The sequence below is a fragment of the Canis lupus genome, chromosome 22 (assembly GCF_048164855.1).
Source record: "Canis lupus baileyi chromosome 22, mCanLup2.hap1, whole genome shotgun sequence".
Lineage (NCBI taxonomy): Eukaryota > Metazoa > Chordata > Mammalia > Carnivora > Canidae > Canis > Canis lupus.
Genome location: NC_132859.1, coordinates 26,231,992 through 26,255,593, shown reverse-complemented (window position 1 = coordinate 26,255,593; position 23,602 = coordinate 26,231,992). Strand labels below are relative to the sequence as shown.

The following is a 23,602-nucleotide window of genomic DNA, read 5'->3' as shown; positions in this document are numbered from 1 at the left end:
CCTCCTCCTCCTTCTTTTCTTTCTTTTTTTATTTTTTGAGAGGGTGGAAATGACTTTTCCAATGTGATCTCTGAGAAGATTGACTCTTGGTTTAAAACATCCAATTATGACAACCCCTTTGGATGAGTTGGAAAATAATCTGCTGTTTTAAGTTCTCTTTGACAGTAGTTAAGACAGGAATAAACTCATTTTTAGGGAGAAGTAACCTGGAAGTGTGCAAGGGCAAGGGGAGAAGGACTTGGATGGGGAGGGCAGGCCCTGGTGTGGCTTTCCTCATGAGCCTCTCCTCTCTCTACCTCCAGCGGAGCTCCCGAGGTCCTCAGCGGTGAGGCTGGCCTCCCTGCATGACCTGCCCGCCCAGCTCCTGGAGCTGTACCAACAGGGCTTCTCACTAGTGGCACTGCACCCCTTCGTGCAGCCAACCCATGAACGGGAGAAGACACCCCTCGAGCACATCTTCAGGGCCATCCTGATCAAGAAAACTGACAGGTAAGTCGTCTTAGGTGAACCGTTAGCTGAGCCTTAGGAGGTGGCTGATGTGTGTTGAATGGAGGAGGGAAAGTGAGAAGACTAGAGGTAGAGAATATATTTGAAATTTTCATGATCTCCCCAGGGCCTCTGCTCTCTGACAGGTAAGACAAAGTGTCAGATAACCAGAGAGAAGTCTCATAGTGTCCTGCAACTGTCCTCACTGCATGAGTAGAGAGTTCCATATATCCTGACCCTCCTTTAATTTATTGGATTACACTTGACTAAAAAGAGGCCTCCTCTGAAAAGTCTGAAAAGGTGTACTCCCAGGATGATGCAGCTGGTGGGAGTATCATACTGTCCATCTGAAATGCATGGCTGCAAAGCACACTCTTTTTTTGAAGACTATACAAACTTAATATCTTCCTCCAAACTCCAGAAATACTTGGATATTTTAAACTTACCGTATGTTCCGTCAGTCACTTGGGAAGAAAAACAAAACCCACTTGAATCAAGTGCTGTGATACATTTGTCTTCATTTTAGTTTTCAAGGCTTTCAGGGTGTTTTTCAGCGTGGCTTGTCCAGTTGAATGGTTATTCTTATATTTTTATTGAGTCTAATTAGGAAAAGAGAGGTAGAGGTTGGTTTCTCAAAAGGAGATATATTAATCTTAAGTGATTTAAAAAAACAACGAGGGTGGGATAGTAAGCATGATATGTTTTTGTGCTTTATTTTGAAATAAAATCTGGCAAAAGAAATCAGATCTGTCCTTTGGCCAGTTATCATGAGAGGAATGACAATGCGCTATAGTTTAAAAAGAGTACAGAATGATTGCTTCTCTTTCTGTCTTTTAAAAAGTTACTTTGCCTGGTAAACAGACATCTGGCTAGTGAGCTCACCAGAGGCAGCTGTGAGATGGAGGTTTGGGTGACTAAGATAGACTCCTTCCTGGCCGGTAGTGTTCATTTCTTCATGGCTGATCAAGCTCTGGACGCTTAGTTGGAGTCCACACGCATTGGAATTTGAAGTGAAAGATGGTGGCCACCTTTGCTAACGTCCAGAATTACCATGGTTTTCATAGAGTGAAACTTTTCTCAAGTCTGTCTTTTTTGACTCTTCATTTCTTTATGTTGATTTACTATATCTAGATCAATCACAAGAGGAAATTGTTGCAAGAGCCACAATGGTTTTAGGTTCCACTGACACACAATATTATGTGTAATTATCATAAGTCACTTGTACTGAGTGCTCACAATATGCCAGGCTTTACAGGTATCATTTTGTTCTCATAAGGAGTCTTTGAAATAGGTACTGCTTTTATTTTCACTTATTTATTTTATTTTATTTCATTTTATTTTATATTTTTAAATATTTTATTTATTCATGAGAGACACAGAGAGAGAGGCAGAGACATAGAGGAAGAAGCAGGCTCTCTGCAGGGGGCCTGATGTAGGACTCGATCCCAGGACCCTGGGATCATGACCTGAGCTGAAGGCAGAGGTTCAACCACTGAGTCCCTTTATTTCCATTCTAAAGGAAAGGAAGCTGAAGCCTAAATGTTGACTTACTTGTCAAGGTTGTACAAATGGCAGCAAGTAGAGCTCTGATTGGTCCCAGGCAGGCTGCCTCCCCTCTGAACCCTGATGTGAAGTACCTGCTGTGTTCCTGCACCCATGATTCTTGTGGAAAACCCTTTTATGGAAAAAGCAGGGAAGCTACCTTTGATTTTTAGATGAGGTAGTAATTTCATTATTCCATCTTCCTCCATATTACGACTCAATAATCTCAGAATAAGTAAGAATTTCAGAAAGGAAATAAAATAAAACCAACCTACCACATACCTTCCAGATTATACAAGGCATTCACTGGGCATCGGTGTTTCTGCTTCTTAAATCATTGCATTGGACTTGATGAGCAGAAGGGAAAGTCCACTTTGGTCAGGTCACAAGAGTATCTCTCAGTGTAATTCTACTGCAGGTGATGTTAGTGTGGGGTTTGGCATGAAGTCAGCACGTCATAAATGAATTTGACTCTACATATGAAGATGCTACTATGGAGTAGCACCTCTCAAACTTTGATGTGCTTCCTGTGAATCTCCTGGGGATATTATTCAAGTGCAGTCTGATTCAGCAGGTCTAGGGTTGGGCCTGGGACTCTGCATTTCCAACACATTCCTAGATGATAGCAATGCTGCTGGTCCATGGGTCACACTTAGAGTAACAAAGGTGAGAGAATCAAATTCTTGTCCAGCTCCATGCCGATACTCACCAGAGCTCATGGGGATCGCCTCTTTACTGCTAGGAAGAGTTTTGAGTACCAGGAAAGGTGAGAAGAAACATAGGGCTTCTGGTTGGAGGGCTTGTGTTCTACACTGCACCCCTGTGAATAAGTGCTATAGGGTCAGGGGCACATTAGTGGATTTTTCTGGTACTAAATGATTTGCAAGACCTGAACTAACTAACCTCAGTTATCTGATCAGATGAGGTGGGTGAGAAAGCTCCTCATAAGCATTAGAAGAACCATCACTTTGGGGAATAGTCCATAACCAGCCAGCAATGGACCTAAAGGTATTCAGTAGGTTTTTTTTTCACTTCCACTGAGGACAGTCCCTGAGCTAATAAACTTACTTTCCAGGAAAGGAAAATGGATCAAGCCATTAGGAAGAATGAGACATGGGTGTGCAGGAGGGTTTCAAGAAGAAGATGGCATTCTCTTTTGATTTGAGTTTACTCTGGTAGATAGTGCCTGAAGTCTACATACTGCTGGATGACTTTATAGAACAATCTGGGTTCTTAAGAAGCAGATTCAGAGAAAGAAATTCCTTGGATAACTTTGTGCCAAGTTTTTGAAATTGATCCCACCCCACCCTGTTGTGTTTGTTTTTTTAAAGGAAATTACTAAAGTTTGTTAATTTGTCATGCTAATGAGAATGGTAACTTACCGTTCTCAAGGCAAAAATGACCAAGAGAATTTCCCCTATTTCCATTCCCCATTAGTATTGGGTGGGAGGAGTGGTGGTGGAAAGCAGTCATTATACAATATCATTTTAAAGGGCAGGGCTTTTATCTCCTAGCAAATGTAATAACCATGTGTTTTTGCATCCTTAGGAAAGGACACCCCACACTATTAAAAATAAATAAACAAAAAGCAACAGAGCTTTTCCTGTATCAGTAGGGAGTTTATGTAGTAGAAATGAAACAAGGAGAATACATGATGAATTTTTAATAAAGTTAATATGGTATTTTTCACAAAGTCTGCCAAAGTTTTGAGAGCTGTAGATGCTGTTAAATGAAATGATTTAGCTCTCAAAGAGGAAGTAAAATGCCTGGTTAATATTTTCTAATTGGACCATCCCAAAAGAGCTATGGGTAAACTTGTTAGAGTAGCGTCAGTCCAAATCAAGTTCATTCGCAAGAATTAACCACGGGTGGCAACTTGAATCCTGGATACAAACTTTCATATGTTTAAAAGGTGAACATACTGGCTTTTGGGATCTGTAGTTAAGATCAGGAGAAAGGACAGAACCCTACAAGCTTGCATTCACTCCCTTCATCATTCATTTGCAAACACTCAACTCTACCCTTTGTAAGGTATTTTGCTGGGAGCTCTACTTGGTGAGGAGGCAGAGGGTGCAAGATTCAACCAGACATGGAGGTTGCCCTCTAGACACCTGTCATTTAACTGAGAAAATGAGGCATTTGCCTTATGCCATGAGATTTGGGAAAAAGAAGTCACCTCCCACTGGCAAGGAGAGGAAGGAATGTTTCTGGAGGAAAGAGCTTCTAACTTGGTCCTGATTTCTTTGGGGCAGAAATGGGAGTGATGTGCATGAGGTGGGAAGAGTTTATTTGAGTCTTATAATTACAGTGTCTCCTCATGGAGATTGGATAATTTGAGAGCACCATTGAGAGTTGAACTGCATTGTTAATGAGTCACTCCGAAAGCTCAGTGCAGTAACATTCCTGTGAGCCCTGTACCATTCAGACAAGCTTTACTTAATTCCATGAAAAATCACCTGATCATTTTTCCTTGAAAAATCTGATAACTGCCATTTCATTTTAAGATGTCAGTCCAACCCACACACTGTAGTACAAATTGTTCTTGATTCTAGATGTGTTGAATTTACTTTGAAAACTGTCTGAAGAATGAGTAGCTAAATTTTAAATATTTCATGAATAAGTAGAAAGAGAGTTTGTGCTACTTTCTTAAAACTCTTTGGAACACTTAGTGATTTTTAACAGACCAGGATAGTTAATATAGTTTCATTCATTCTGAATTCTAAGTACAGTTAAGTTGTCCTTCATTTTTTTTCAGATACTTTTCCTTAAAATGAGTTGCCAAAGATCTTAAAATTTGATGGCTAAGAGAAGTCACTTATTAGCATGTCACTTCTGATATTTCGTGAGTGTGGGTTTAATTCTAGGCCGTTTTATGGTTGTAGGCATAAATACAAAACCCCATTGTGCCTCTCCATTTTTCAGCTGCTGTGTCGTCATTGTTCACACATAAAGCCAGTTCAGGGTTATCTGTGATGTGTTTTTCATCACTAATGGGTCAAAACCATTTGGGTCCAGGTTCCCTGGGATATCAGCCTTATATGGTACAAGGGAAGAAAACTGTGAACCCTGTCCACATTCATCAGGTGAGGCCTTGGGTGAAGGGGTAGGGTGCACAGAGGGGCTTGCTGCTAATGCAAGGGGCAGGATTCAGAAGCCCTCCTGGAAGGTGGAAAATGCATATAATGAAAACTGCCCTTGCAAATCTCTTTACTTGCCCACAAAGTATAATACTGGAGCATTTCTCTACCTGACCAATGCCATGTTTTCCTTCAGGACGAGATCAGATCTGTGTTTCCAACAATGAACCCCAGGCAGATGTAAGTTGGTTCGGCTTACAGTGAGTGTGCTGAGGGGGTGAGGTGCTGCCCTTAGGGAACCGTTTGTGGTGAAGGGAACAGGATCTCCATGCCTCCTGTCTCACATCCATTCTGGGACACATCTGCCTGTTGAGTAGAACAACTGGCACGTTTGAAGTGGTAAACGGCCCCCTCTTGCAGTTAGATTTGTCTAAGATAAATGTGTGCAGTGTAGCTACACTATGCAAAGATGACTCTAAAGAGCTCTCAGCTCTCAAGATACTTATCTACTGCGGAGAGGGGAGTTGTCAAATATATATGGTGCAAATTATGTGAATGCCCAGCTAAATCTATAGGTCTTGGTTTTCACCTCTCGCCCAGAATTTGTTAATGGGGGTGCTTTAGAGAAGAAGGAGGATCTGTGGCCCCCTTTTGCTCTTGGTCTGGAATGATGGGTAGATTTGTACAGGGAGACAAGTGGTGAGGAGGGTCTTCCAGGCAGGGGGACTGGCCCGAGGGAGCCTGGAGGAAGCAGACCATGGATGGTGTGGGGTGAACAAAGCACAGGTCAGAGAGAAGCAGGGAGAAGAGGCCTGAGGGGCCGGGACCAGGAGGCCTCTGATGGTGGGGCTAATAAGTTTGATTTTATCCTGAGGTCATTGGGGAACCATTGCAATATTTTTGTTTTGTCTTGTTTTGTTTTGTTTTGTTTTGTTTTGTAGGAACAACCCTTAGAAGGTCTGAGTTTTCAAAGTGAAAGAGGGAAAGACAATGGAGGTTGAGAAAACAGTTCTAGAGGGAGCCAGTGGGTGGCTAGTTCTAGAAGGACTCAGGTGGGCTGTGGTGGGAACTAAGGCAGAGTTGGATGGGAGATGGTTCTGATGGGAGGAAATGTTACAGATTTAACATTTAGCTGCAGAGAGGGTGAAGGAAGAGGAGGAATCAAAATACAAGTGCATTTTTGACTCTGAGGGGCTGGGAGGATTAACTGGAGGAGGGAGGGGAGGGGATGGGGAAGGGCTCTGTCTTAGTGGGGTTTCCCTGGAGCAGATCCTGAGAGGATCATCAGGGAAGTGTTCCTAAGAAGCCTCAGTTAGGAGTGGGGACATGGGACAGGGCAGGGAAGGAAGCCAGCAAGGGTACAGTGTCAGTCTCAGTCTGATTCCCCAGGAAGCAGTGAGTCCATCTTGAGGCTGGGAAGGGGCCTTCATGCTTCTGCCCTCAGCAGCCATTTGCCATGAGCTGCCTCAGACACTTCCCTGGCCTAGGGCACCTCCCGGCAGGGCAATTCCAATGGCCAAGAGAGAACTTAAAGCATGCAGAACGTAGGGGGAGGACACACAGAGCCAGGAGAGGTTTTGGAGGGGATCTCGGTGGAGCGTGGGCAGCATCCACCTCAGAAGGAATGTGAGTAGCATTGGTTTGGTTGCATCGTGTTTGTGGGCAGTTGCTGGGGGCGGGATGTCCCCTGGCAGGTGTCTGCAGTCAGGAGCCAGGAGTGAAGTCTGAGCTGAGTGAGGCCATGGGAAACTGTGTGAAGCTGTGGTGAGCCCACGAGGACAGGCCCATTTCAGTGTTGCTGACTGAGCTCAGCCTGTTGTGGTCCTTGTTCCCTATACCAGATGCCTCTAGTAATTCTTAGAAGAGACGCTGTGGCTTGCCGAAAGCTGTGGTAAGTGAGCTGCCCGGTTCCAAATTGACCATATGCTTGGAGTCTGAGAAGTTTTTCCTCTCAGACCGCATCAGCAAGCTGTACTCCCAAGTACTTACGAGCAGCACAGATTGCTAGATGAGTCAGCTCTGGCCGCCCAGTGTCAAGTGATGCAGTGAGAGACGATACTTTTGGCTTTTTGCTGTTTTATTTCCAGGAAAGCAAATATCAGGAAGTGCCTAGCCTTTACCCCTTCTTCCCTTTGGGGCTGGGAATCTGAAATCCTGAAGACTGCCTTTTTTTCTAAGGCAGGGCTTGCAAGTTCAGATGCTTCCAGGGGCCAGAACCTTGGGTGGGGGCTCTTGGGTTGTCAGAGAGTCAGTACCTAACTCTGTCCTGTTGTTGCCAGGTGTCATCAGGTCTTGTACCTTTTTTTTTTTTTTTTTTCAAGAAAACCCAGAAATCTGGATGTTTATGTGAGAACTTCTTTTTTTAAATATTGCCTCCCTTTTTTCAAAATATAGACATACTTTGCCTTATTGTGCTTCTCAGATACTGCAGTTTTTACAGATTGAAAGTGCATGGCAATCCTGTGTCAAGCAAGTCTATCAATGCCATTTTTCCAACAGCTGCTCACTTTGTGTCTCTGTCACATTTTGTCATCCCTTGCAATATTTCAAACTTTTTTTCATTATTATTTTTTTTGTTATTATAAACTGGTCAGTGATCTTTGATGTTACTACTGTAATTGTTTTGAGGCACCATGAACCACATTCATGTCAGATAATGAATTTAATAGATAAATATGAGTTGTGGCTGTTCCACCAACCAGCCATCCCCCCATCTCTCTCCCACTTCTTGGGCACCCCTGTTTCTGGAGATACAGCAGCATTGAAATCAGGCCAGTTAATAACCCTACAGTGGCTTCCAAGTGTTCATGTGAAAGGAAGAGTTGTGTGTCTCTCCCTTTAAATCAAAAACTAGAAATGATTAAGCTTAGTGGGAAACCATGTTGAAAGCCCAGCATAGACCGAATACTAGACCTCTTGCACCACACGGTTAGCCAAGTTGTGAATGCAAAGGAAAGTTCTTGAAGGAAATTAGAAGAGCTGCTCTAGTGAACACATGAACACATGAATGATAAGAAAGTGAAACAGTCTTACTGCTGATATGTAGAAGGTTTGAGTGGTCTGGATAGACGAACAAAACAGCCACAGCATTCCCTTAAGCCAAAGCCTAGTCCAGAGCAAGGTCCTGACTTTCTTCAATTCTATGAAGGCTGAGAGATGAGGAAGCCGCAGAAGAAAAGTTTGAAGCCTGCAGATGTGGTGGGTTCATGAGGTTTAAGGGAAGAAGCCATCTCCATAACATCAAAGTGCAATGTGAAGTAACAAGTGCTAACGTAAAGGGTGCAGCAAGAGTTCCAGAAGATTGATCTAAGATAACTAGCGAAAGTGTTTACACCAAACAGACATTCAATGTAGATGAAACAACCTTTTGTTGGAAGAAAATGCTGACTAGGACATTCATATCTAGAAAAAAGTCCTCGCCTGGCTTCCAAGCTTCAAAGAACAGACTGACTCTCCTTGTTAGGAGGTAATATATCTGGTGACAGTAAGTTGAGGCCAATACTCATTGACCATTCTGAAAATCCTAGGGTCCCTGAGAATTATACTAGATCTACTTGGCCTGCTTTTAAGCATGGAACAACAAAGCCTAGATGACCATACATCTGTTTACAACATGGTTTACCAAATATTTTAAGTCCACAATGGAGACCTACTGCTCAGGAAAAAAGATTCCTTTCAAAATATTACTGCTCATTGACAATGCACCTGGTCATCCAAGAGCTCTGATGGAGATGGACAATGAGATTAGTGTTGTTTTTGTGCCTGCTAATACAACGTGCATTCTGCAGCACATGGATCGAGGAGTAGTTTCAACTTTCAAATCTTATTTAAGAAATACATTTGAAAAAAACAAACAACAACAACAAACAAAAGAAATACATTTCAAAAGGCTCTAGCTGCCAGACATAGTGACTCTCCTGATGGATCTGGGCAAACCAATTGAAAACATTCTGGAGGGAATCCCTGGGTGGCTCAGCGGTTTGGCGCCTGCCTTTGGCCCAGGGCGCGATCCTGGAATCCCGGGATCGAGTCCCGCGTTGGGCTCCCTGCATGGAGCCTGCTTCTCCCTCTGCCTGTGTCTCTGCCTCTCTCTGTGTGTCTATCATGAATAAATAAATAAATAAATCTTTAAAAAAAAGAAAAAGAAAACATTCTGGAAAGGATTCACCATTCTAGATGCTATTAAGAACATTTGTGATTCGTGGAAACAGGTCAATATATCAACATCAACAGGAGTTTAGAAGTTGATTCCAGCACTCATGGCTGACTTTGAGAAGTTCAAGATTTCAGTGGGGGAAGGCACTGCAGATGTGGTGGAAATTCAAGAGAACTAGAATTAGCAGTGAAGCCTGAAGATGGAACTGAACTGCTTCAATCTCATGATCAAACTAACAGATAAGAAGTTGCTGCTTATGGATGAGCAAAGAAAGTAGTTTCTTTATTTGGAAACTACTCCTGGTGAAGATGCTGGGGAGGCTGTTCAAATTACAACAAAGGATTGAGAATATCACATAAACTTAGATGATGAAACAGCAGTTGATAAAGGGTTTGGGAGGATGGACTCCTGTTTGAAAGAAGTTCTTCTGTGGGTAAAATGCTATGCTATCGAACAGCATCACATGCTACAGAGAAATAATTTGTGAAAGGACAAGTCAATGGATGTGGCAAAGGTTCATTGTTGCCCTAGTTTAAGGAATTGCCACAACCACTCCAGCCTTAAGCCAACACCACTGTGATCAGTCAGCAGCCATCAGCATTGAGGGGAGACCCTCCACCAGCAAAAAGATTACAAGTCACTGAAAGCTCATATGATGATTAGCATTTTCTAGCAATAAGTATTTTTAATTAAGGTATAGGCTGAGCGTCTGCCTTTGGCTCAGGGTGTGATCCTGGGGTCCTGGGATCAAGTCCCACATTAGGCTCCCCACAGGGAGCCCCCTCTGCCTATGTCTCTGCTTCTCTCTGTGTGTCTCTCGTGAATAAATACTCTTTAAAAAAAAAAAGGTATATACTTTTTTTTTAGACATCATGATTTTGCACACTTAATGGATTGCAGTACAGTGTAAACATAACTTTTGCTATAATGCTGGGAAACCAAAGAATTCATTTGACTTGCTTTATTGCACTATTTACTTTATTGTGGTGGTCTGAAACTGAATCCAGAGTATCACTGTGCAGCCCTAGCCTACCCCAATGGCTGCATCTTGCAATCTTTAAGATTTCTGTATGATTCTTACTTAGATGGAGTTAATCATTCACCCTTTGAGCTATCTCGTCTCCTTTCACACACAGCAATCATCATACTTCTCAGACTCTTGTTATTGTTTGAAGGAAATGTCCACCTACCCTATTTCCCCCTTGCTAAATCTTCATTTATCTGTGGATGCCCATTACTTACGTAGAGTGCCAGGTGGTGAGTATGTGTGTCGCTTAATAGAATTTTCTTGAATTGAGTGGAATAGAACTATGCTCTGGAATTTTGCTACCATCTTCACTAGAAGGCCATAAATTCACTGCAAAATGGATCTGGTTTTGGTTTACATATTTACCAGTGCCAAAAGTGCATCTTGATAATGTAGCCACACAGCATGGGCCCCAAGGAAGAAAAACACATACGCGCGCGCGCACACACACACACACACACACACACACACACAATCCTTTCATTGCCCAAACAAAAGTAATTTGCCACAGGGTATATGTATAGGTTTTTTACTCTTTTTTTTTTCCTTTTTAAAAACATCCAAAGGATGGCCTTCAAAGAAAAGGAAATCTTTGTGCACCTTAAGTGAAGTACAAATGCATTACATTGCCTTTTTTTTATAGCCCAGAAGATAACATGAGCATTTTCTTTGGCATTTGAAAAGGGCAAAATTGGGAAAGTACAAAATTATACTGGTACTAAAAAGAAAGTTCTTTAAAAAATTATAATCGAAGGTGTCCTCTTTAAGTGGCCTTGTGTCTCTTCATGTCTAATTTCTACCAATTACTTTGACTCTTGGGAGAATTACAGGGCTTCTAGAAAGAGGTTTCATAATTAAACGAAATACACAGGGGGTAGTAGCCTACAGAGGTGTGCCCTAGAAAATGCTCCCATATGAGGCTAGGAGGCTGGGGTTCAGCCCTGGAGCGTGCTGAATGTTGGAATCACACGTGGGGAAGAAAAGTAACACTGGGTTTAGCAGTGATTGACATGTGTTACTGCGGTGGAGAAATCACAGCAGCTGGTTTATTCCCAGACAGCAGAAATTGAAGAAGGTGAATTCAAAGTTCTATTCTTAAATCAGAGCGGAGAATACGAGAGTGTTTGTTTAGCATGGAGGTCGTTATTTTAGATTCAGATATAGAAAGGGCCCCCACTCTGGGATCGCAGCTGCCCCTCATTGTTGGCGTGGTATCAGCCTTCAGCAGTTTTCTCAAGCTTCCCGAGGTGTTTGGAAGACTTGATTAGCTCTCTTGGGCTGCCACTGTACCCCCTAAGGAGCTGTCCAGCATCACCGAAGACTACCTTAATTTAGTCCTCCTATTTCCCATCTCACGCTGGAGTGACACCCTTTTCTGGTGTGTTGAAGTATCAGGATTCACTGTTAATTATTGTGTTTGCACTTTCCAATCTAATATGCTGGTGTAAAGCCACATTCTCTTGGGGGAAGAGAATTTTTTTCAATCCACACCCGTAATGGCTTGCCTAGTTACTCTTACTCTACACCTCCAAAGTGTCGGCCTTTGTCCCAGTGGAGGCAACAAGAGAGACAAACCTGCGTTGTTCAGGGAGAGCCTCCCCTCCCCCACCCCCACCCCTGTTTTATAGCCGTTCTTGATTGCCTATGTCTTTCTCTGTTTTTTTTTTTATTATTATTATTTACTTATTTTTGTCTCCTCTGAGAGAGAGAATTAGCATACTAGTGATTTCCAGTCTTTTCCGAATAGTTTAGAATGGCAGAGAATAGTGAGCAGGTACCCAAGACACAGAGGCACAAGCATGAAATTTCTTTGAAATTTCTTGTTGATCTTATGCAAATACTAGAGTACCACGAAATGTCTGTATTTATTTAAAGTAAAATAAAGGCCCCTTCCTCCCACAGAACACACAGTCTTTCAATAACAATGAAAGATTTATTCTGAGGCATTACAGGTGGGCTGTAGGGATTCCTACACGCTATTTTGAGGGCTTGGTGCACACAGTGTAGGTAATTTAGTTGCAATACTTTTACTGAAGTGTTAGATTTTTGTATTTATATGCCTATTGCATATTAAATTTAGGAACTCAGATTGTCTTACTTTAAATATTCCTGGCAGTCTTTTTTGTCTTTTCTCTTCTTTGTCAATCAGGCTTAAATTAGATTGTGTGTATTTTTCAAGCTGAGAAATACATGGGCATTACCAGTGTTGGATTCTGGAAAAGACTAGTACTAAGTTAATTTTACATTTTTAGCTATGAATGCAGCAGCAGGTGAGAAATAACTTTCAGATTCGTATAAATACATTATCAGTGATTTCAGTGTTCTTAGGATTTTGATATAATGACTATCTTTCTATCTATCTAACTGTCTTCTATAATTTTTTAAGTGGTTGAAAGATGGAACCATTTTACAAAGAGGTAAATGCCATAAATACAATTTAGTGGAGTACATCATTTCATTTACCTCCCATTCATCAACCATGAGTTGGAACTGAAAATGGCTCCAAAGGCTTTAAAAACTAAATTAGTAACTTGTATTCATACAACACCTGTTTCTGAGGGTTTGAGAGCACTTTTGCTTCACTCCTATGTGTTAAGTCTTATAATTTATTCTCACTATGTCCTCATGATGGTTGTTTTTGTTGTGAATATTTGTTGAAAACATCATGCATTCAATGGAAGTTTAGACTTAATTCTGTTTTGTAACAGAAAGGCACCATTTTCTTGCCTTAGCTCCCACCTCCCATTTCACATCCTAGGAAAACTAGCCTGAAGAAGTTATTAATGACTCCTTAGTATTGAAGTGTGGGGTGGGTGAGCGGGACTGTTTGGTGGGTAGGGGGGCTTAAGTTCTCTCTTGAGGCTCATGGCTCAGAAATACACCATCTTTCAGCTCAGGATCCCTAGAGCTTATAGAAGGGTCCTTGAAGAATTCCCAGTATCCTCTAGGCTTTGCAGCATCTTCAGCCCCCATAGCTAGGCTCTGGGACCAGAGGCCTGGTTATGCATAAACTGGTTTCAGGGCATTTTGACACTACAAACCATTTGAGCACCCCAGGTGGCTCCATTGAGCAGGCTGGCTGGATCTTGTCAGTTTCTGCACTAAACAGTTCTGTACAAATGGTTTTGAGGCCCTTAGTGCATTATTTTTCCTCTTTACTTAAAAAACCCCAAATGTATTTATTAGGTGTCTTGTATCTTCTAAGGTAGTAGCCTTTGTTAGAGAGAATGAGATGAGCACAATCCCTGCTCTGGGGAGATTGATGACATACCCAACATGTTGAAATTTTAATTTTTGGACTTTTATAGTTAAAGTCCCCAAAATGGCTCTGTCAGGCAACTTGGATCTTATTAGGAACAAAAAGCCCACTTTTCTTGTGAAGAATGTGTACATGTTTGCAGGCATTTCTTAATGTGATTCATTATTTATGGCACCAGCCATAGTAACTCCCATTTACTGTGTCTGGCCCGAGTTTTTGCTCATTGCTTCATGATATACATTATCTTTACTCCTGAAAGCAAGATGAAGAAGATGAGACCGTCTTGACTTGTCCAGAGTCATGCTTTTGGTAAGTGAGGAGCCAGGATTCACATCAGAAGCTGTCTACTACTAACACTGTTCCTCTTTAATTTTTTAACCATTAGGGTTAGATTGTAAGGGTAGGGTAGGATTTCCCAGCCTATATATAGTGTCTCAACTATTGACAGTTTGGGCTGGGACCATCCTGTGCACTGTGGGATATTTAGCAGTATTCCTGGCCTCTACCCACTAGAAGCCAGTAGCAAACACCACCACCCCTACCCCTGGCCGTGCAGTTAATGACAATCAGAATGTCTCCAGATATTATCAATGTCTGCTGATGGGCAAAACTGCCTCTAGGTGAGAACTATTGGGCTAATGTTAGGGTGTGAGGTAGGGATCTACTTTTTTTTTTCTTCCAGATAGCTGCCTTTGTCAACATCATTTATTGCATTTGCCTGATTTTACCATGGAATGAAAGGGTACCTGTATATCATAGTTTGGATTTCTGTATATACCCTAGTTTGTTCCCAGTTCTTTATTGTTCCTGTGATCTCTTTATTGATTTTTGTCCTATGCCATGCTATTTTTGTTACAATAAGTTTTTAGTGTATATTAGTATCAAGGCACTGTTCTTTTTCAGGATTTTCCAACCTTTGCATGTTGATTTGCATGTTGATACAGAGTCTAAAGCTATTTTCTCCAATTCCCAGTAAATTCTTTAAAAACTGTAATTACATTACAACACAATTTCTACTGTGTGTTTTCAGGAACATAGAGTTCACTCTTAGTGTTGGAGGTAAATTTTTATTTTAGAGCTTTGTGATCGTTCTGAGACTTCTACATGTTATGTATGCCTGTATTACCAAAGTGAGGTACATACCCATGTTGAAGGAGTACTGAGGCTTCTGTGTATATTTATTTATGTCAAAAAAATAGGAAAAAAGTTATGTGTTACTAATATTGAACGTTCAGGTTGAAGGTGGTTCCCTGGCTGCTTGCAGAGGTCAGAAGTCACCTGTCTATATGAAGCAGGAGGTATCCTGAGAGCCTGGGTTCAGAGGAAGACTTTCATTTGAAAACTCAGTGAAGTGGATTGTGGATTATTTTTTGTAGTTTAACCCTCATGAAATATACGCATGGCTTAAAAAATTCCTGGGGCAGCCCTGGTGGCCCAGAGGTTTAGCGCCGCCTTCAGCCCAGGGCGTGATCCTGGAGACCTGGGATCGAGTCCCACATCGGGCTCCCTGCATGGAGCCTGCTTCTCCCTCTGCCTGTGTCTCTACCTCTCTCTCTCTCTCTCTCTGTGCCTCTCAGGAATAAATAAATAAATAAAATCTTAAAAAAAAATCCTGTAATGTGGTTGCAGATTCAGGAAAACACACCAGAAATATAAATGTAAAATCCTTCTCTCTGTCTCTTTTTTCCCTCTCTCTCTGTCCCTGTCTGTTTCTTTCTCACACATACACACACTCACACACAGAAAAATGTCACACTGACCCATTTCTCACTGTAAGAGCTTTCTATATATATATATGTATTTATATACCTATTCAGATCTAAAAGAAGATGGCCGAAGAAATTTGGACTCATCAAGAAGACATTTTGAAATGTGGGTTAATGTTGCCACTATTGCTAACAATGAATCTCATTTCAAGTGTATATTAAGTCTTGAAATATTAGCTATTCATAATATGAACTTCTTGTGATTATAATTTTAAAATACTGCTTATCTCATTTGCTTCTCATCTTTAAAAATTTCTTTTGTGTATAGTTTATGTAACCTATGTAGGTTGTTGGTGCAGCAGTAGTCAGGAGTTTTTACTGACCTAGTCCACGATCAAAAAATTTGGAGACTACTGATTCATGAAACCTCTGATTCGTGAAACCTCTGGATCACGCCACTGGTTCTCAAAGCAGTTAGAATTTTGCTACTCAGAGTGTCATCCGTGCACCAGCAGCATTGGCATCACCTGGGAGCTCCTTGAAAATGCAGATTCCCAGGCCCCGCCAATGCTGAATTGGAATCTTCATTTTAACAAGGTCCTCGGTGATGTTTTCACATTAAAGTTTAAGAGAGTTAAGCTGTGCTCTCCTATTAGGTAGCCACTAGCCAAGTGTAGCAATGTAAATGTAAATTCATTTAAATTAAATAAAATTAAAAATTCAGTTCCTTAGGAGCACTAACCACATTTTAGGTGCTTGATAGCAACAATGGCTAGTGGCTACTGCGTTGGACAGTGGCTAATTTCCATCATCTAATTCCATCATCTAATTTAGTTAGAGGGTGTGGGTAGGAAGATCTAGAAAAGAAGGAAACAATAAACAGACTTTAATTTGGAACATGTGCATTGAATATAAACAGAGAAGAGACTTCTTGTCACTCAGTTGAACATAGCCCATGAGAGAGTCATGAAGAACATTTGTATGGGGTGCTATTACTGTTAGTTTTGTCTGTGGATAACATGACTTTTCTAAAGCAGTTAAGTATCAGGGAGACCTGCTTCATTCAGTGTTCTGTTTGTGATAAAATATTATTTGTGCATTAATACGAAGATCAGTCCTTTCCACAGTTTTCAAAGTAAATGGGGAAACTTTTAGGATCCCAGAGAAAGCAGGACCCTGCCCCAGATCTCATTCCTTGAGGTTCTCTTTTCTATAGTCCAGCCTGATGGGGATTGAAATACTGCATTATACAGGGACCACTGGGGTAAAGCCTGTTTGTTTTCCTGTTGCTTTTAAGATTGATGGTGAGCTCCTTGGGTTGCGCAGTCACTGGCAGTTTATCTACCAGGGAGCCAGCTCTGACTGTAAACAGTGAGACAGGATGTGGCAAGATTTCTCTAGAATAAACAGCAGTACTGGATAGTTAGATGCCCACAGTAACTTGCTCATACTTGGCAGTGTGCAGCTTCCTAAGAGAGTGTGTGGTTAGGGTATCATTTGCACAGCCTCCCATTATTTCTGGAATGTTCCTGGTGATATCAAACCCTTATCAGAAGTGGGGAACGTCTGTTGGTGAAAGAGGAAGAGAAAATCAGAAGAAAAGGCAGTGACCCATCTATGAGTTCATTCTTCTCCTTCTTTCTACTTCCTACTTCAGAGCTCCTCTGATAGACTGTATAGTTAGGTGCTTTATGTAAAGATTTGCTAGGATTTGTTTACTTGGGGATTGTTTTTTGTTTTTTCCCCTGAAGCATTTCTTAAGTTTCACTACTAGGGGAAGCTTTTGACTCCAGCAGCTGCATTTTTTTTTTTTAAGTAGATTTGATTTATTTTACAAGGGGAAGGAGTCATAAAATGATCGGAAATCTTTTCCCCATTGTTCGGAGAGCATCTTTGGGAAGCAGCATTTATTCCCCTCCCCACTCCACCCCAACTACCACCAATTGCAGGGACGGGAAATACCTAAAATCTGTCTCCCATCCGTCCACTCCCTCTACAAAATCTTAGCTCAGCTCATTACTGCTCTCCTGAAACATTCTTTCCCTCTTCTTCCATCGTACACAATGCTGCATGCTTAATCTTCCTAAAGTCTGTATTTTCATGTCTTCTCTTCTCTAAGACCATGCTTGACTCTCCTTTCCCTCAAAATGAAGTCCAGTCCCATCCTGTAGCGACCACCTCATCCTTTCTTTCCAACCATGGTCCTCACTTCTCTGCTGCCCCACCCTGTAAGACACATCACAGGTCCATCCTAACAGCAGATATATCCAGATGTGCGCTGGGCTCATATTTATTCGTCCCACTGATCCTGATAGGCAGCCCTCACCTTTTACCAAACTGACCTATTTATTATTTCCATTATGTAACTCATGCTTGTTTCCACATATATGCTTACTAATTTCTGTTCTTGGTGCCTGGAATATTCTTTTATCCATTGTCCCATGACTAATTTCCATTCAGCTTTAGACTCAGCTGACACACTTCTTGCTTTTTAAAAAAATTCCTGATCCCTGACACTGAAAGTAACTGAACTCCCATGGCACCTCTGTTTTTATACAGTTTACATACAGTAGATAGCGATATTGCATAGTTAGATGCCCATAGACTGTAATTTTTTGAAGGCAGGATCTAACTCAGTGCCTTACTTGTGGTCAGTGGTCAGGAAAGTGATGAACAGATGAATGAATACACAGGTTGTTTTATTGTCATTAGTTTCACATTACTTAATGAAACTAGAGAATTATTATTATTTTTTTACATTGACAAGTCTTCAGATCTGTAATTCCTTTCCCTCTCTACTACTACTTAAAAAAAATATTCTGATTATTCTACTTGAACTTGGGATTGCCTTGGGGGAAATATTTTAAAAATCCTTCCTGTTTCCCAGACAGAGAATTTGTTTCTGTCAACTGACATTCAGTAATTTTTTTTTTTTTTTTTTGGTTGGAGAAGTGCCTACTAATCTAAGTTTGAGTTTACCACCATTTCTTTCTGATTATTTGTAAGTGAAGCAAAAGTTGTTTTATTGATGAACTGCACATCCTCTCTTTTCTTTTCACAACTCAAGTTCAAACTGGGACTGTAGTCCTGGGAAAGAGGAGATGTTGTTTAAACTCATGGTCTTTGAAGTTATCTGAGGGGTTTATGAGTTGAAGTGAGATCTGTTACATGTTTATTATTTAAAAGTAGTGTGTATGGTAGTAGTTATTCACATGTTTATTTTTTAAAAGTAGAGTTTATAATAGTTTTTCGACAGGCATTTGTTTTTTAGGAGACATTCCAGATCTGCTCATGAAACCAAAATGGATATTTAATTAACTGCTTGGCATTTTGTCAGTATAATTTGAAGATTAACCCTTTTGCCCTAGTTGATTTTGAATATTTAAAGTACTCATAGACAGTGCAGTCTTTGCTCGCATACATGCTCTTTCAATGGCTTAGCAGAGGGCTGAGCTGTGTTGCTGGCAGAGGCTGTGTGAATGCACTGGTCATGATCATGGGTTAGCAGAGAGCATGGAGGGGAAGAATCTGCTGAGTCATTACAAGAAATGAACTATCTGGATTGGGTTTATGGGTTGGTTATTCTGATTATGATACAGTTAGATCATCTGTTCACTCTTATCTCTTCCCTGGCATCCAGCCTTCTGTGACTCACATGAGAGCTTTGTGTATGTAACCGAGAGGCCAGAGACTGGTGACCAAGAGGTCAAATTCAATCCCAAGATGTTGGCCAACGTAACATTAAAAAACATTGTCTGGAGCCACAGTTTAACAGTTATAGCTGACATAAAACACAATTTAATGACTTATTTTAAAAAACTAGAAGTTTTGGCAACTCTGGCCTAGAATCCTTAGTGATGGCTGGGATGTAAACTGCCCAGGTTACGTTGATTTCCACAATTCTCACTGTCTCCCCAATACTGTAGTGCCATGGTGCTTGCCATTTAAGGTCACTCCTGCACTGGTGACTCTTCTCATGATGGAGACAGGTTTTCTCCAACCACATCGCTCTCAGAAATGGCATTAGCGAGAGGGCATCTGATAGGATTCTGTGTGAATGAAAAGCAGAGAGAGCCTGCTTCTCCATGGACAGGAAGACCATTCCTGTATCTTTTATATGAGAACAAAGTGTCTAGATTATGTATTTGGGTCAACAGTATATCCTTTTCCCCTCATTGCCTGTGGGCTTTTGAGTTTGCATCTCTGGTTTGACTTTCTGACCCTCTGGCTGCCTGGGGAGTGACTGCATAACCCTTGGCAGACGTGATTGTTGTAATGAGTGCAGCTCTGATTTGCAGTTTTTATTACAGTTGATGTTTGTGTGTGAGTAATGAGGTCAACACGACACGGAATAGGTGGTCTTATGGTCTTAAACAACTCTGACATCCGTGGCCAGTTGGGCTGACATCTGAGGTACTTCATTTAGCAGAGGGGCTTTTTGCTCTCCTGCCCTACAATTAGGAGAAATTTGTGCACAAATGCTCAGTTTCTAAATCTGCTTTTATGTGTTGTGCAAGCATTTGTTTTTTTCTATAAAAAACCTTCCCAGCATGGCACCCAACACTGGGCTTGAACTCACTACTGTGAGATAGAGACCTGAGCTGAGGTCAAGAGTCAGATGCTCAATCCACTACAACATTTATTTAAAAATTTTGCCCCTACAAGTGCTTATTTAAAATTCTCTATTCAGTTTTGGCCTGCATCACATTTATAAGGTGTCAAATAAATGAGGGCTGTTTGGGATCGTAGGAAAGTTCTGGAAATAGATGGTAGTAATGGTTGTCCAACAATGCGAATGTGCTTAATGACATTGAATGCACATGTAGAAACGGCTAAAATGATAAATGTTATGTTATGTATATTTTCACCACAATAAAAAAGTAAAAATGAAGAGAAGGGAGCAAGAAGTCAGATATCCTTTCGAAGTTTTTTTGACCAAAAGAGGCATAGAGAAAGGTCCTCATTTCTATTTTGTATTTCTTTAATCTCTTTTTTTTTTTTTGAAGGTTTGTTTTCTTCTGGGGGTATAGGAGTCTACATTATTGGTCTCTACAAGTCATTCTTTTTCTGTTTTCTCTTTCCATGGACTTGTTCAGTTCTTGTCCAGGGAAGATCTCCAAGACAGTGGCAGATACAACATACCCTACCTGGGCAGTGGTTCTTCACTCTCCACATTAGAATCACTTGGGAATTTCCGAAATCCTGTAGCCCAGGCCATACCTAAAACTAATCAGAATTTATGAGAGCTCCCAAAGTGCTTCCAAAGTTAAATGCAGCTAAGGCTGAGGATGCCTGCCCTGTGGGAAACCCTATCTGATTTACAGAGCCCAAGGTTTGCTTGTTAGAATGTTCCAGTGCCTGAAGTTGGGGCACATCAAAGGTCATTTCATTTTCTCCTCCAGACCCAGTTGTTTTAGACATTGCCCCATTGTGATTTGAGGGGTCTCTGATATGAGAAGTATAGGCAGGCAGAGGTGTAGGTATAGTTTAGTCTAGAGACACTGACTTGGAGAATAAATATTACAGAGTCAAAATGGGAAATACACATACCCAAAAGTCTAGAATGGCTTTCTTTCTTTTAAAACAATAAATTTTACTCTGGTATAATTATAGATTTAACGGAAAAGTTACAAAGAAATTACAGAGAATTCCCTTATGCACTTCATCGAGATCCCCAGGCATTACTATTTTATGTTACCCTGGTACATTTGTCAAAACTAAGAAATTGACACTGATACATTACTGTTAACTAAATTGTGGATTTTATTTGGATTTCATCAATTTTTCTATTAATGTCCTCTTTTAGTTCTGGGACCCAGTCTAGGGTACCACGCTACGTTTAGTTGTCCTGTTGTGATGCCTTTTTAAAACTTAAGTGGGCTGTGAAGTCTTAGCTGCTTCTCCAGCATCCTGAGCAGTCGGGACTGCCGTGTATATGTGCCTTGTTACCACCAGCGCATCACACCTCTGCTCAGTAATATCCTTTTTATTCTTCTTCCTTTCAGAAAATCCCCTTGGAATGGAAGTAAGCCCACCTCAATTCTCCAATGCTGTGTACAAGTGGGGGCCTCAAGATGTGAGATGGGTTAGAGCTGTTTAGTTAATTTTCCCCCACACACAGTTTTTGAGAAATGGCCTAGCAGCATGAAGGTGTTTTTACTTTTTCAAGGAACTAAGCTGTTGGAAACTCAAATCGATGGGTTAATTTAATAATCATAATTTAATCATAATATAAACAGATTTCTTTGCACTTATTTCCATAGGGTGGACTAAATCTACTTTCCCTTTGGGGATTTCAAGACCATTGGTAAATTGAAGAGAAGATTATGAATTTCTTTATTGAAACAGTTCACAGGGTAGCCCATACCTTGCCCCTTGACATGCTTCCTGCATTTTGCTTTTAGGACAGACAGCATGTTCTTTTGGTTTTCTTCCTTCCTCTCTGGTTTCTCCTTCTTCTTCTTTGAGTTTTCTTCTCTTTTCTCCCAATGTCTTCACAGTGGAGGGTCCCAAGGGTCAGTCCTTGACAGTTCTTTCTCTACATTAATTGAAATCTCATCCAATCTTATGCTTTAAATACATGGAAGCTGATGGCTCTCAAATTTGTATCTCCAGAAATCCAGACTGAAATATGTATTAAACTGTCTACCAGACATCTATACTTAGACGTCTGCTGCATAAGTCAAGTTCAGCACATCTGAAACGGAATTGTTGACCTTCCCCCAAAACTGTGCCACCCACAACCTTCCCCATCATAGCTGTGGTAACTTCATCCACTCTCCCAGTTACTGGGACAAAAATTCTTAGTCACCCTGATCTGCTTTCTTCCCTCTACACCCTATAAGGAAGTCTTAAAGGTTCCACCTTGAAAATATATCCAGAATCTAGCCTTTGTGACTACTGTTAAACTGCTAACAACCTACCCTGAGCCATCATCATCTCCCCATTAGAAGACTGAGTTAATCTCTTAGCTGCCTCCTATAGCCAGAGGGATCCTTGTAAAATAAATCAGATCATGTTACTTCTGTTTAGTACTTCCAAGGGCTTCCCCTGTCATTCTTTGTAAAAACTACTGTCTTTACAGTAGTGGCCTGTAAGATCTATGTTACCTTGCTCTTGACTATCTAGCCATGTCTTCTCTCCTCCTCTGCCCTTTATTCACTGAGCTCCAGCCACAGGGCCTTTTTGTATTGTCTTGCCTCAGGGCCTTTGTACTGGTTATTCCCTCTGCCTGGAAACTCTTATCCTGGATATCAGCATGGCCAAATCCCTCACTTCTCATAGATCTTGTATTATAAATGTCACCTTCTCAGCAAGGCCCAGACCACCCTCATTAAAACTGCAACTTCCAGGGGCACCTGAGTGGCTCAGTTGGTTGGGCAGCCACATCTTGGTTTCAAGTCAGGTTATGATCTCAGGGTCCTGGCATCAAGCCCTACATCGAGTTCCATGTTCAGTGGGGAGTCTGTTTGAGGATTCTCTCTCCCCCTCTTTTTCTGCCCCTCCTCTGTTCGTGCTCTCTCTCTCTCTCTCTTTCTCTCTCTAAAATAAATAAATAAATCTTTAAAAACAACAACAAAAACCCCCACATCTTCCTCTCACACACTCCTGATTCTTTTCACCTTGCTCTGTTTCTTTTTTCTTCTACACTTACCACCACTGAACATACTCTGTTATGTGCTCATGTATGTTTATTGTTTTTTGCCTGTCCCCCTTCACTAGATTGTAAGATCCACGAGAGCAGAGATCTTTGTCTCTTCTGTCTGTTGACGTATGCTGAAGAGCAGTGCCTGGCGCATAATAGTAGTTGTGGTCAGTACTTATCAAATGAGTAATTATAAACTATGATGCGTGTTTGAAAAGTAAAGAATGCAGTTATAGATGATAGTCACTACATCAGCAGTGGCTAATGTTTGCTGAGGCCAGACCTCCTGCCATGCCCTATGCTAAGGGCTTTACATGCTTTTGTCTTATTTAACCCTTGCAATGATGCTAAGAGACAGCTACTAATAATATTCCCATTTAACGGTGAAAGAAACAAGACACAGGAAGTATAAATAGATAAATAAATAAGTAGATAAATAAATATTTATTTATGGTCAGCAACCCACCTCTAGTTTGCTTTAGCACCTGTAGCCTATAAATGATAAATCTGGAGGAAATTATGGAATAGGCAATGGAGGGAGGTGGCAAAGCACATTTCACTGTTAGCAGTGCTCTTCTTTGAGTGCTCACATTTAATCTCAGAGTATTAGGTGTTAATTTCCAGATGAGGGAGACTTTAGGTAGTTAATCCTACATCTCCAAAACACATTCTGTGTCCCTCCTTTTTCTTATGGTTTAAATCCA

The 23,602-nt window shown here is 41.1% G+C and overlaps 1 protein-coding gene across 4 annotated transcripts in view; it reads left to right on the top strand.

Annotated features, from left to right (window-relative positions):
• Window positions 1-23,602, top strand: part of RFTN1 (raftlin, lipid raft linker 1) — a 200,229-nt gene that overhangs the window by 79,641 nt on the left and 96,986 nt on the right. For all 4 annotated transcript variants that reach the window (XM_072792875.1, XM_072792876.1, XM_072792877.1 and 1 more), the window contains exon 3: window positions 303-489. In XM_072792875.1, coding sequence (XP_072648976.1) covers window positions 303-489 — 187 coding nt within the window. The remainder of the gene's footprint in view (window positions 1-302; window positions 490-23,602) is intronic.